The following is a 15,481-nucleotide window of genomic DNA, read 5'->3' as shown; positions in this document are numbered from 1 at the left end:
AGAATCGGAAGGACGACACTGCAACTCTCCAATAAAACACACTCAGATCTTCTCAGTTTCTAACCGATACTATATAAAAAATAACGTAAAATAACGCAGTAACGCATCATGTAGTAACGGTAACTGAGTTACTGAATATAAAAAAATAACGCGTTAGACTACTAGTTACCGCCGAAAATCTCAACTGTGCCGTGAAAAAGGCCAGGTTTATTTAATACATGAGGCCCTTGGTCACCAAAGAGGTTGAACCTGCTGTCATGCAACTTTTTGAGCACAGCAGCTGACCCAAATACAGCAACACTTTTAGCAGATGTAAGCCAGTTTTAAGTGTCTTTTGTACTTTTTAAAAGCTTAAAACATCATCCGCTTACATCATTATTACAAAAAGGGTTGAGGTCAGTCACTCCAAAAAAAATGGATTTAATTCAGAATGGGGAAGGTTAGATCACATGGACTGTTTGAATCCCGCTGCGGATGGAATAATGTAGGAATGTACCCTTGGGCAAGGCGCCGAACCTGCCACCTGCACGTCTTCAGGTGAAAAGTAGTAAATATGACGTTGAAAAAGGAGGCTTACTTGTGTCTTCCGCAGGAGCTGCAGTTTGAGCGGCTGACGCGGGAGTTGGAGGAAGAGCGTCAGATGGTGGCGAGCCAGCTGGAGCGCTGCATGCTGGAAGCTGAGTCGCCAGCTGCAGACAGCAGTAGGTAGGTGTCTTCTGGAAGAAACTAATGCCATCCATCACTTCAGGAACACTGACATTTTATTTTCAAACAGCGAAATCTTGAAGGTTGAAGACGATTTGCTGGCTGACCGCTCAGTTGTTAGGATACAAATGACAAAAGGAAATAGGAGGAATGCAAATTAATGTGTTCCAGCACAAACATGATCACCATCTTAACTTAAGTGTCAAAGATGTACAGTAGAGGTTAAAAGTTTGGACACACCTTCTCCTCATTCAATGTGTTTTCTTTATTTTCATGGCTATTTATGTTAGGTTCAAACACTGATGACATCTATTAAACAGACAAAGAAGCAAGGAATTAACCAGAGACTGTCAGAGTTTGTAGGTGCCGAACCCCAAGATGCAGAGAAGGCGGAAGGCATTGTACGAGAAAACATGATTTAATTAAACACTAAGGCAAAACAACAAACAAAAGGGTAACAACAAAAGGCGCGCACAAGGCGGAGAACAAACTTGGTTATGAACTTAAAATAGCACAGAGGCTAACTTTGGACAAGAAACAAAAACACTTACTGTGACACGAAGGAACTAGGACATGAGCAGAGCGAAACAAAAGTAGACAGAGCTACATCGGCAAGTATTAAGACAGGTAGTAATGAAAATGACAAAGACAATCAATAATCCAGCAGTGACTGGAGGGTAGGGCAGGTATAAATAGCAGCTGGCTGATTGACACCAGGTGTGGCCAGGTGCCAATCAGCCACAGCTAAGGGGACACAGCACTCAGGGAGAAACAGGAAACAGAACCAAAACAAGAGCACTGACAGGAAATACTATACACACAGAGGGAAAACCAAAACACAACCAAACTGTCAGGGGCAAGCCTGACAGAGACAGAATTAAATTTGGCTCAATGAGGAGAAAGGCGTAGACCTGTACCCTTATACAGTCTCCCACCACGCTCTGACAAAAGATTGTACGCCGCCTCTTTTATTTGGACTTTCCCTGATTACATGGCAACAGCTGTTTCTAAGGGAGGGGGGTCGTAAACAGCCGCTGCCTTTGGTCACAAAACAGTTCAAAGAAAAGGTGCCTGGAGGGGGGTCAGGCCCTGCTTCCTCTCCGCTTTGTAGATCTCGGGTCAAGACAAAATCGTTCCGTGGATTACAATACATCAAAGAAACCGACACCTTCATGTCGCTTCCCATCCTACACAGTGGAGTTTTACAGGCTCGGTCGGATCAAAAACAGCTTTTGTCCTCTCGCAACTCATGGCAAGACAAAGTTTTGTGATAACTTAGATACAATTATTCTGACACTTTACATTGTAGATTGTCACATCAAAACTATGAATGAACACATGTGGAGTTATGTACTTAACAAAAAAAAGGTGAAATAATTGAAAACGTGTTTTATATTGTAGTTTTTTTCAAAATAGCTACCCTTTGCCCTGATTACTGCTTTGCACACTCTTGGCATTCTCTCCATGAGCTTCAAGAGGCGGTCAACTGAAATGGTTTTCACTTCACGGGTGTCATAGTTTTGATGTCTTCAGTGACAATCTACAATGTAAATAGTCATGAAAATGAAGAAAACTCACTAAAATGCGAAGGTGTGTCCAAACTTTTGGCCTGTACATAAATCAATATGACGTTTGGACTACAAATAAAGTAGCGGAATTCTTAAAAAAACAGATATGACGTATACCTACTTCCTGTTTAGACCACGCCCACTGCATGTGTCATCACCCCTCCCACTGACCCCCCTGGACAGGTGCTGCATTTAGAGCACGTCCTCGTTCCCCACACACACCCAAAGCCCCCCTCAGATATTACATAGTACTACTACCTTGTTGGGAATTACTTGGTTACATTTTTTTTGGGCCGTTTTCTTTTCACCCAGAATGTCTCCAAATTATAAACTGCCAGATAATTCAACTACAGATGTTTGAGTGACAGAAAACACTTTGTTGGACTGACTCTGTTTCTTCTGTCTTCTTGCTTAAGCTCGTCTGAGAAGTCGTTTGCTTGGATGACTGCCGGTAGGAATTCTCTCTTCCTGCACTACACATTTATTAGAGAAGATCGGAGGTTTGTGGAAGTGACTGCACAGACTTGCAGAGATGGACTAGTTTAGAGTGCCTATGGCTGGGTTTCAAAAGGGGTGGAAAGTTTTCGGGAAATTTCCGGAAATTTACCACGGGAAGTTAAGCTCGGGAAGTTTGGAAATATTGACCATTTTTTGCTTATTCAATCATGGGAATTAATTGGAATATATGGGAATGAATGGGGAATTACAATAATGATATATTATTGGGCACTTGTCTATATGCTGCTGCATCTTTGTAGCATTTTGGACTAAATGTTGACTAATGTTTTCCAGAAGGAGACTCCCAGGGCGGCGCCATACCTGGATGTCAAGCTGGGCGCCAAGGGGCCGAGGAGGGCCAGTACCTGCCTGAAGTGGACCGTGCATCTCTGCATGACAGTGAGGGTCTGTCTCTTCTGCACACATGGAAATGAAAATCAACCTCGTATATTCTGATCTCCCCAGTAGTAACTTTTGGAACGGCCTTTGAACGGATTCCAAAAAAGCCATTGATTTTTCAATACTTTCATAAGATCGTAGCATCGGGTGACCAAGAGTTTCACGACATGATAAGTCGTTACTACGGAGTAAAGATTTACGAGCTCTTACATATTTTCCTCGCTCTCAAAATAAAACATCCCCCACATGCTTTCTCCTCCTTTTGCCTGAGCAGAAAGTAGGCCAGTGATGATGAAGCTGTAAAGTCAGAAGTACTTACATTGAGATTTTTAGCACAATCCCACTCGAGAGTAAAAAAATATTCAGTCAAAGGCTGGACTCCAGAGAGGGGGTCCAGACTGAGGCCAAGGAAAAAAAAACCTCATAGCATAAACATATACATAGAATCAACAAAACTTGCAACAGAGGGGAGGGAGTGGGATCATAAACATGTACCTAGAATCAACAAAACTTGCAACAGAGGGGAGGGAGTCGGAGCATAAACATGTACATAGAATCAACAAAACTTGCAACAGAGGGGAGGGAATGGGAGCTACGGAGGCCAGCTGCAGCTGTATAAGCGCTACTCAGCCGTTCATAGCCCCTAAGGGGAATCAAGCAATGGTGAGGGTGGGAGGGTGTGCATATGCCCATTGTCCAGGGTGTAGTGTTGTTGTGTCTATAGGCCTGGAGCCGCTCGGCAGGCAGTGCAAGCAAAGTTCAACTCCCAGGTGTTACTAAAATGCAAATGGATTAAAAGAAAATCCGGCTGATTCACAAGAAGCACTTCCTCACCGACGTATCTCTCTCTCTCTCCTCAGGCTCGGGCGGCCACTCGGCTCACGTGACCTCCTATTCAGACAGCGGCTATCAGGACAGCAGCGTCAGTTACTACAGCAACCAGAATGTTGTGCGTTCGGAGCCCCGTGCGTCTCTGTCAAGAAGCCCGAGAGCTGAGGGTCAAGCATCAGGGCAGGTAGGATGGATCTGGAATCCCGGAGTGTACCGCAGACTCACGTCTTCTCTCTTGCACTCTCAGCCATCTGGTCGGGTCCTACGACGGATGACATCCCTACCCTCCAGGAGTCAGTCTCCCGGCTGCGCCACAGCCGGCACGGTCTCGCCTTCTCGCATCTCCCTGCGAACGTCCCAGGGCAGCACCTACGACTCACCTATCCTCTCGGAGCCCAAACCGCTGGCCGCCGTCTTCCCTGGGACCACCATGCCACCCTCCTGTCCGTCGCCTTCTTCCCCAGCTGACGGCACGCAGGCCTTGGGTGGCATGGGAGTGGGCGCCGGGGTCCGTCTGGGCTCCACTCTGTCCCTCATAGAGGGGAGGGGCATGTCGGGGTCACCGCTGCGCTCTGGAATGACCGCCGTGCCCCAACATTACGGCTCCACACTGCCCAGGCAGAGCCAGTCTCTGGCCTACGGAGCAGACCCATACGGCCTGTACCAGAGGAGCGCCCTGCCCCGCCCTGACAGCCTCATAGGTCAGTCTCCGTCTTGCCCACTCAAGCCAAACCGAGACACATTAAATCCAACAATGCTCTAAATCTTGGCAGAATTATGAACAATAACTCCCACAGGGACCAGAAACAAGAGAAGGAATGTATCTCCAATGGTACCTTAACTTAAGAGTCTTTTGAGATAAGTATCTGTCAGGTTCAAACACTGATGACATCTATTAAACAAGACAAGAGGCAAAGAATCAAACAGAGGCAGAATTCAATTTGGACTCAATATTGAGGAGAACATGTGTCGACCTGTAACCTCTTACAGCGTCACCCACGCTCTGCCAAAAGATTGCACTCCTTCTTTATTTGACTTTCTCCCCCCACCTGACCACAGCTGCTTCCAAAGGGAAGTGGGTCGTAAACAGCGTTGCCTTTGGTTACCGAACAGTTCAAATGAAGAGTTCCATAACATAGTTCAAAAAGAGTTCCATAAAATAGTTCAAAGAGAGTTCGTAAAATACTTCAAAAAGAGTTTGTCTGGAAATTGGGCAGATCCTGCCATCTGTCCGCTTTGAAGTCACAGTGGAGTTTTACGAGCCTTCCTCCTGGTAGGCCCCAAAGACAGCTCCCGTCTCCCTGCCAGGAACTCAATGTAATACAAAGCTTTTGTGATAATTTAGAAACAATTATTCTAACAGTATCCCTTAGCTAATTTCAACTTGAGTCACAAGCAACCCCGCCATTAGTTTGTGTAGCAAATGTCAAAAGTGGGAACAATTTCCCTTGTGGATCAATAAAGTAAATCGGTTTGCAGCCGAGTGTTAAGCGACTGGGATGAGAATCAGCACCTCCAAGTCCGAGTCCATGGTTCTCTCCCGGAAAAGGGTGGAGTGCCATCTGCGGGTTGGGGAGGAGATCTTGCCCCAAGTGGAGGCGTTCAAGTACCTCGGAGTCTTGTTCACGAGTGGGGGAAGAGTGGATCGTGAGATGGACAGGCGGATCGGTGCGGCGTCTTCAGTAATGCGGACGCTGTATCGATCCGTTGTGGTGAAGAAGGAGCTGAGCCGGAAGGCAAAGCTCTCAATTTACCGGTCGATCTACGTTCCCATCCTCACCTATGGTCATGAGCTTTGGGTTATGACCGAAAGGACAAGATCACGGGTACAAGCGGCTGAAATGAGAATCAGCACCTCCAAGTCCGAGTCCATGGTTCTCTCCCGGAAAAGGGTGGAGTGCCATCTGCGGGTTGGGGAGGAGATCTTGCCCCAAGTGGAGGCGTTCAAGTACCTCGGAGTCTTGTTCACGAGTGAGGGAAGAGTGTATCGTGAGATCGACAGGCGGATCGGTGCGGCGTCTTCAGTAATGCGGACGCTGTATCGATCCGTTGTGGTGAAGAAGGAGCTGAGCCGGAAGGCAAAGCTCTCAATTTACCGGTCGATCTACGTTCCCATCCTCACCTATGGTCATGAGCTTTGGGTTATGACCGAAAGGACAAGATCACGGGTACAAGCGGCTGAAATGAGTTTCCTCCGCCGGGTGGTGGGGCTCTCCCTTAGAGATAGGGTGAGAAGCTCTGTCATCCGGGAGGAGCTCAAAGTAAAGCCGCTGCTCCTCCACATGGAGAGGAGCCAGATGAGGTGGTTCGGGCATCTGGTCAGGATGCCACCCGAACGCCTCCCTAGGGATGTGTTTCGGGCACGTCCGACCGGTTGGAGGCCACGGGGAAGACCCAGGACACGTTGGGTAGACTATGTCTCCCGGCTGGCCTGGGAACGCCTCGGGATCCCCCGGGAGGAGCTGGACGAAGTGGCTGGGGAGAGGGAAGTCTGGGCTTCCCTGCTTAGGTTGCTGCCCCCGCGACCCGACCTCGGATAAGCGGAAGATGATGGATGGATCAATAAAGTTTGTCTAAGTCTAGGTAAACCCCCGTAAAATCCACGCTTAAAACACTCGCTAAAAATAACTTAGTTAGACTTGGTTTTCCATGCGTGGTAAGGAAGAAAGTGAGTTTGAAGGACGGTGCTGGGAAGAAAAGGCGGCTGATATTCATTGAATTAAATAAATAAATCATCTAAAACATGGCAAAGCAATTCTAGCACGTCACTGCTGTTCCAGAATGAGTCTGAAGGCTTGATTCATTGATTGATTGAAACTTGTATTATTAGATTGCACAGTACAGTACATATTCCGTACAATTGACCACTAAATGGTAACACCCCAATAAGTTGTTCAACTTATCAAGCCACGCTAGCCCAGACTGTTAAAATAATATTCAAACGGCGGACATTTATCCAATGAAAATATGGAGAAGCCGCGGATGGTGTGTTTGACGGAGAAGCAGCCGGTCGGATGTATAGGCTCACTCTCCGAAGTAAATGCCTTACCTCGTTGTTACATTACTTCATAAAACTATTGCTGTTTTTAGTAGTACTTTCTATTGTATCGTTTTTTTTTGTTCTTTTCAGTGGGAGACGTTGATTTGAGATACCAATTTAACTCATAAGTTGAGGTACTACTGAGCTTTTGACATACTTGCCAACCTTGAGACCTCTGATTTCGGGAGGTGGGGGGTGGGGGCGTGGTCGGGGGTGGGGTGGGGCGGGGCGTGATTGGGGGTGGTTAAGAGGGGAGGAGTATATTGACAGCTAGAATTCACCAAGTCAAGTATTTCATACATATATATATATATATATATATATATATATATATATATATACACATCCTGAAAATATGCAAACAAAACTGTGTTTAGATAATTGATACTTCAAACTTGCATAAATAAATATTAAGGAATATAACATAACTTGGCTTCTGAGAGTTTCAAAATGTAATGAATAAAATGCTAAAGTTGTTGATAAACAAGCAATTATTTTAATAATTAAATATGGTCATTTTAAATGAATTATTATGATCATTTAAAATCAATTACTTCAAATATGTTTATTTTAATGTATAATTCTATGGCTGGATGTAATAAGGAGTCAGGAAAAAATACAAATAAAAATACAATTAATTTTGATGTTTTTAGCAAAATATAGTAAGAATGTATTTATTTATTTTTAATTAATGAATATATTTATTTTTAGGTAAGATAAACATAATAATACAATTTATCTCTAGTCTGGATGATTTAGTTCTTGTCACCCTGTTGTCGTCCCGTCATGAAAAAAGGCTGTCCTCAGTCAGGTCCGCATGGAGCTGGAGGGGGGCGTGGCTTCCAGTTCCGGCTGAAAATCGGGAGATTTCCGGGAGAATATTTGTCCCGGGAGGTTTTCGGGAGAGGCGCTGAATTTCGGGAGTCTCCCGGAAAATTCGGGAGGGTTGGCAAGTATGGCTTTTGATTTAACATTTAAAGTTAAAGTACCAATGATTGTCACACACACACACACTAGGTGTGGTGAAAAGTGTTCTCTGCATTTGACCCATCACCCTTGTTCACCCCCCTGGGAGGTGAGGGGAGCAGTGAGCAGCGCTTGGGAATCATTTTTGGTGATTTAACCCCAAATTCCAACCCTTGCTGCTGAGTGCCAATGGGTAATGGCTCCCATTTTTATGGTCTTTGGTATGACTCGGCCGGGGTTTGAACTCGCAACCTACCCATCTCAGGGCGGACACTCTAACCTCAAGGCCACTGAGTAGGTTACTTTAAGGTCTCATCAGTGGGGCTGTCTGCATAGTTCTTAGTACTTCTTTAAAAGCAGCATCTTCACGAGTAAACTACTTCTATCAAGAACTCAACATTTTGTTCATCATGAGACCAAACATGACACATCTCCATCAGCTTCCAACCTGCTGATGCTGCGACAACACAGAGTCACTAAGCCTCTCCCACTGACCCACATAGCGAGGTTCCTATCACAAAGCCATCAGCTGATTATCATCTGGCAGCAGCCAAAGGCTTTTAGTCTGCCATCAGCATCTGCTTTATTCTTGATGCATTGCTTAAGTGCACACACGCTCTTGCAGCCTTTGTGCGCATTTGTTGTGCTTCCACATGGAAGAGTAGACTCTAGCATGTTTTTCAAAGGCACTGAACTACACCGAATATATCCTCTTCTCCAGTTAAGTGATTTTCTGCTACGTCGCCCAAAGTCCTCATTCCAAGTTATCCATCCCATCCAGAATAATCCCAGATTACAGGCAGATAATGAGCAACAGACACATATTTACATACCTGCCAACTTTTGAAATCAGAAAAACCTAGTAGCCAAGGGCCGCAGGCCCCGGTAGGTCCAGGACAAAGTCCTGGTGGGGGGTTCAGGCTTCGCCCCCCAACGCAAAATGATTATTAGCATTCAGACAGGTTAAAATGTTGCTAAAACCATCACTTTTCTATCAGTCACAGTGACTTTTCAAAACAAAAATATTACAGCAAAAATCATATGGGTTGATTGACATGTTTATTCTGTAAACTAACTTCAATAGTTAATTATTTTGACAGTTAATGCCAGTTATCCTGTCAACCTTTCACAAGACTTCAATTTGTTAATTGAAAGTATAAACAGTATAAACACTTTTTACAGTAAACAAATGGTAAAACAGTACTAAACAATTCCATTAAAAAAAAAAATTGGTGTCATTATTAACTTTCTGTCCAAGCTTGTATAATCTACTGCCTTGTTCAATTGTAAAAAAATATTCTGTGCCTAAAATTCACATTTCTATCACAATTATCATACTGTAAACATGGTAAGCTAACTTCATTAAAATTAATAGTCCTGTCAATAGCATGGAATTACAATTCAAATGTAGTTTTTTTGTAAGCCTTTCAAAAGAATTCAAAATATGAAAAATTAATGAAAATTAATTTAAGCCATCAGACACTTGAAAAGTGGCACATCACATCTCTAATGTAATCATTTGAACTTTTCAACAGAAATAGCACTGCAAAAATATTAAGGACATACTTCTGTATTTTGGTAGTTATGCTGTCAACATTTAACAAGATTTCTTCAACTTGGACTTGAAAGCATAAATAGTATAAACACTTTTAACAGTACTAAACAATTCCAATAGATAACATTGGTGTCATTACCTTTTTGTGGCTAAAATCCGAAAAAACGTTGAAAGTTTTCCACTTGTATCGCTAGCAACGGCATTAGACTTGTGTTTTTTTTGTCCCAACGTGGTCTTTTACATCGCTAATTCCTCCGTGTCCGATCGAAAAATCTTGTCTGCACAAGGTGCAATTCGCGTAGTTTTCACCCTTTTTGGAACGGATAATTATTCCCGGATAGGCTTTTGAATATTCTTCACGGAATGACTGCAGTTTTCTTTTCGGTTTAAGACTCGTTTGCGATTTTTCTCCGACTGATTCCATGATCGTTCGCTCGTTTGGAAACAATGGCAACTGGTGTCTCGTGCTTGGCAGCGGTGCTATAAATAGCCTCGCGCATGGCATTCGGAATGGCTCGATAGGAAGTTACGGGAAGCAGTGTCGATTGTCATTGTTGTTACGCGATTTCGTGAATAAAACTTAAAAAACAATTTTTTTTTTAAATTAATGAAAAACCGTATTTTTTATCACTGCAACCGTAACCCGGAATAGGTTGATGAAAACCGTGCTAAATGAATTATATTTTTATTTGTATTTTTTCTGACTCCTTATTACATTCAGCCATAGAATTATACATTAAAATAAACATATTTGAAATAATTAATTTTAAATGATCATAATAATTCATTTAAAATGACCATATTTAATTATTAAAATAATTGCTTGTTTATCAACAACTTTAACATTTTATTCATTACATTTTGAAGCTCTCAGAAGTCAAGTTATGTTATATTCCTTAATATTTATTTATGCAAGTTTGAAGTATCAATTATCTAAACACAGTTTTGTTTTCATATTGTCAGGATTTAGATATATATATATATGTCTTAATAAGGTTATCCAAAAAAATAGTGCTCGATACCGTGGTGGTATCCCTTGAGGGAACCCCTCATGAAACAGGCCTGTAGAGATGAAGTAGTCTTGTGATTTTTTTCCCCCACACATACATATATTGCGCTCTACCACGGTATCGAGCACTATTTTTTAGATAATCTTATTAAGACATATATATATATATATATAAAATACTTGACTTGGTGCATTCTAGCTCCCCTCTTAACCACGCCCCCAACCACGCCCCGCACCCCCCCCCCCCCCCCCCCCCCCTCACGAAATTCGGAGGTCTCAAGGTTGGCAAGTATGGCTAAAGTCTTAACAAGCTGCTCCACTTTTTCTGCCTCTGTCTCTGTCAGTACTCTACACAGCACCCAGCATTGTCTCACCCACACAACCATCTGATTGGTTACAAACAGAGCGGTAACAGCCAATCAGCAGTGCGTATTCAGAGCACATGTAGTCAGTGTTTAGCAGGTAATCATCAGGCAGCGGACTCTCCCCAAATGATAATAAACACCTCCCAGTCAACTACTAGTAACATCACTATGAGCCCGTCGACGTTCTAGAAACAAACGGCAACTCAGCTCGCTCGCAATCCTGGCTTGAGGTGAAGGCTAATTAGCTTTTAGCGTAACGTTAGCTCATTTTGCGGTGTGTGTGTGTGTTACGGACAGCAAAGCCCTGTCTGTCTGTTATTTTACTTTACCTTTTTCTGTGTTGATTGAGCTGTGTTGAAGCAGGACATTATGTTAAATGAAGAGTTTCTGTCTCTGATAGTTGATATAATAATGTAAGTGCATCATTAAGCCTACATGAACTCCATGGTGTTCAGGGATGAATAGCATACCTGCCAACTACTCCGGTTTTCCCGTAATTAGTACGGTTTTCATCAACCTATTCCGGGTTACGGTTGCAGTGATAAAAAATACGGTTTTTCATTCATTTAAAAAAATATTTTTTTTTTTTAAGTTTTATTCACGAAATCGCGTAACAATAATAACAATCGACACTGCTTCCCGTAACTTCCTATCGAGCCATTCCGAATGCCATGCGCGAGGCTATTTATAGCACCGCTGCCAAGCACGAGGCACCTGTTGCCATTGTTTCCAAACGAGCGAACGATCATGGAATCAGCCGGAGAAAAATCGCAAACGAGTCTTAAACCGAAAAGAAAACTGCAGTCATTCCGTGAAGAATATTCAAAAGCCTATCCGGGAATAATTATCCGTTCCAAAAAGGGTGAAAACTACGCGAATTGCACCTTGTGCAGACAAGATTTTTCGATCGGACACGGAGGAATTAGCGATGTAAAAGACCACGTTGGGACAAAAAAACAAGTCTAATGCCGTTGCTAGCGATACAAGTGGAAAACTTTCAACGTTTTTCGGATTTTAGCCACAAAAAGGTAATGACACCAATGTTATCTATTGGAATTGTTTAGTACTGTTATACTGTTAAAAGTGTTTATACTATTTATGCTTTCAAGTCCAAGTTGAAGAAATCTTGTTAAATGTTGACAGCATAACTACCAAAATACAGAAGTATGTCCTTAATATTTTTGCAGTGCTATTTCTGTTGAAAAGTTCAAATGATTACATTAGAGATGTGATGTGCCACTTTTCAAGTGTCTGATGGCTTAAATTAATTTTCATTAATTTTTCATATTTTGAATTCTTTTGAAAGGCTTACAAAAAAACTACATTTGAATTGTAATTCCATGCTATTGACAGGACAATTAATTTTAATGAAGTTAGCTTACCATGTTTACAGTATGATAATTGTGATAGAAATGTGAATTTTAGGCACAGAATATTTTTTACAATTGAACAAGGCAGTAGATTATACAATCTTGGACAGAAAGTTAATAATGACACCAATTTTTTTTTTTTATGGAATTGTTTAGTACTGTTTTACCATTTGTTTACTGTAAAAAGTGTTTATACTGTTTATACTTTCAATTAACAAATTGAAGTCTTGTGAAAGGTTGACAGGATAACTGGCATTAACTGTCAAAATAATTTCAAACTATTGAAGTTAGCTTACAGAATAAACATGTCAATCAACCCATATGATTTTTGCTGTAATATTTTTGTTTTGAAAAGTCACTGTGACTGATAGAAAAGTGATGGTTTTAGCAACATTTTAACCTGTCTGAATGCTAATAATCATTTTGCGTCGGGGGGGCGAAGCCTGAACCCCCCCACCAGGACTTTGTCCTAGACCTACCGGGGCCTGCAACCCCTGGACCCTGGCTACTAGGTTTTTCTGATTTCAAAAGTTGGCAGGTATGGAATAGTCTCTCCTATTGCTATTGTACTATTTTTTCAGCTATAGTTACATGAATCATTAGTAATGCAGCAGCCTAGTTTTGAATGGCAGGGTCCCTGCTATCACATGTTGATAAAAATATAACATTTACATAATAAAAATTAATTACAGGCTTCCCAAATGCTGTAATAAATTAAGCATGATGAGTTGACTTGAAACTGTTTAATGTTGCACTTTTTATATGTAGAAGAAAAGTTTTGTCATTGTATTTAATCTGAGCAACAACTTGAGGCAGTTTAATGTTGATTAACGTGGGCAGAATTATTATAGTGTTCCCAATGTTAAAAGGATAAAGCCATTGTTTTTAAATTTGGTAAATAAATAACCAAAAAATGTATATTATGTTTTCTTACTGTACCGAAAATGAACCTCTAAACCGAGGTACGTACCGAACCAAAATTTTTGTGTACCGTTACACCCCTACTGCTTACACACAGTAAACAACGCTGTCGTTGTGTGTGCACACCTGCAGGCCTTCACAGCACCTACGCCTCTCAGTCAGGACAAATCGACCCCGATCTGAGAGCGGCGTTGTCTCCTGATTGTCACATGACGCCAGTGTTTGACGAGCACACCTTCCACAGCCCGCTGTACCACAGCCCCTCTCACGACCTGCAGGGCTCCCTGTATGGGACAGGCGCAGGTACAGTATATCAGCTGCACTCACATTGCAGATTGTTTCTTGTAGATGTCGTCGTCTAAAGCAGTGTTTTTCAACCTTTTTTTTGAACCGAGGCACATTTTTTGTGTTGAAAAAATCCGGCAGCAGAAATCATTAAAAAACAAAACTCAGTAGACAGTAAAAAGTCGTCGTCGCAATTGTTGCATATCACTTTAAACCATAACCAAGCATGCATCACTATAGCTCTTGTCTCAAAGTAGGTGTACTGTCACCACCTGTCACATCACACCCTGACTTATTTGGAGTTTTTTTGTGTCTTTCTGTGTGTTGTGTTTTAGTTCTTGTCTTGCGCTCCTATTTTGGTGGCTTTTTCCTCATTAATTTTTGTATTTTCCTGTAGCAGTTTCATGTCTTCCTTTGAGCGATATTTCCCGCATCTACTTTGTTTTAGCAATCAATAATATTTCAGTTGTTTTTATCCTTCTTTGTGGGGACATTGTTGATTGTCATGTCATGTTTGGATGTACTTTGTCTTTGCTCCACAGTAAGTCTTTGCTGTCGTCCAGCATTCTGTTTTTGTTTACTTTGTAGCCAGTTCAGTTTTAGTTTCGTTCTGCATAGCCTTCCCTAAGCTTCAATGCCTTTTCTTAGGGGCACTCACCTTTTTTTTTTTAAGCATTAGATACCTTTTTACCTGCACCCTGCCTCCCGCTGTTTCTGACATCTCCAAAGCAATTAGCTACCTGCTGCCACCTACTGATATGGAAGAGTATTACACGGTTACTCTGTCGAGGTCTAGACAGCACCGACACTCAACAACAACACATCATTTGCAGAATATAATTACTGGTTTGCAAAAAATAACCCAAATAGGTGAAATTAGATAATCTCCCACGGCACACCAGACTGTATCTCACACAGAGGTTGAAAAACACTGTTCTAATGTGTGTCATTGTTCATGACGCATGTGCATGTATTTTCTTTTTTTTAAAAAGGGCTAAAAATGCATACATATATTTAAAAAAATTTTTTTAGAGCTTTTAATACTGCTGTTACAAAACCCAAAACCAGTGAAGTTGTCACGTTGTGTAAATGATAAATAAAAACAGAATACAATGATTTGCAAATCCTTTTCAACTTACATTCAATTGAATAGACTGCAAAGACAAGATACTTAATGTCCGAAATGAGAAACTTAGTTATTTTTTGCAAATATTAGCTCATTTGGAATTTAATGCCTGCAACATGTTTAAAAAAAAAAAGCTGGCACAAGTGGCAAAAAAGAGTTGAGGAACGCTCATCCAACACTTATTTGGAACATCCCACAGGTGAACAGGCAAATTGGGAACAGGTGGGTGCCATGATTGGGTATAAAAGCAGCTTCCATGAAATGCTCAGTCATTCACAAACAAGGATGGGGCGAGGGTCACCACTTTGTCAACAAATGCGTGAGCAAATTGTCCAACAGTTTAAGAAAAACCTTTCTCAACCAGCTATTGCAAGGAATTTAGGGATTTCACCATCTACAGCAGTGGTTCTCAACCTTTTTTCAGTGATACCCCCTGTGAAATTTTTTTTAATTCAAGTACCCACTAATCAGAGCAAAGCAGTTTTGGTTGAAAAAAGGAGATAAAGAAGTAAAATACAGCACTATGTCATCAGTTTCTGATTTATTAAATTGTATAGCAGTGCAAAATATTGCTCATTTGTTGTGGTCTTTCTTGAACTACCGTATTTTTCGGACTATAAGTCGCAGTTTTTTTCCTAATTTGGCCGGGCTCCAGTGCGACTTATATATGTTTTTTCCTTTTTTATTATGCATTTTCGGCAGGTGCGACTTATACTCCGAAAAATGCGGTATTTGGGAAAAAAAGATATAAAAATAACTAAAAACTTGTTGAAAAATAAACAAGTGATTCAATTATAAATAAAGATTTCTACACATAGAAGTAATCATCAACTTAAAGTGCCC

General features: G+C 41.7%; 1 protein-coding gene across 5 annotated transcripts in view; it reads left to right on the top strand.

Moving 5' to 3' along the window:
• Window positions 1-15,481, top strand: part of LOC133578367 (plakophilin-4-like) — a 70,528-nt gene that overhangs the window by 16,916 nt on the left and 38,131 nt on the right. For 2 of the 5 annotated variants that reach the window (XM_061932741.2, XM_061932736.2), the window contains exons 3-8: window positions 593-705; window positions 2,690-2,724; window positions 3,066-3,176; window positions 4,031-4,185; window positions 4,249-4,702; window positions 13,360-13,530. In XM_061932741.2, the coding sequence (XP_061788725.1) occupies window positions 593-705; window positions 2,690-2,724; window positions 3,066-3,176; window positions 4,031-4,185; window positions 4,249-4,702; window positions 13,360-13,530 (1,039 nt within the window). The remainder of the gene's footprint in view (window positions 1-592; window positions 706-2,689; window positions 2,725-3,065; window positions 3,177-4,030; window positions 4,186-4,248; window positions 4,703-13,359; window positions 13,531-15,481) is intronic. The other 3 variants (XM_061932740.2, XM_061932739.2, XM_061932738.2) reach the window with 3 other exon arrangements.

This window comes from Nerophis lumbriciformis, linkage group LG38 (assembly GCF_033978685.3).
Source record: "Nerophis lumbriciformis linkage group LG38, RoL_Nlum_v2.1, whole genome shotgun sequence".
Classification (NCBI taxonomy): Eukaryota; Metazoa; Chordata; class Actinopteri; order Syngnathiformes; family Syngnathidae; genus Nerophis; species Nerophis lumbriciformis.
The sequence above is the reverse complement of the archived record's forward strand: the minus strand, read 5'-3'. Positions and strand labels throughout refer to the sequence as shown.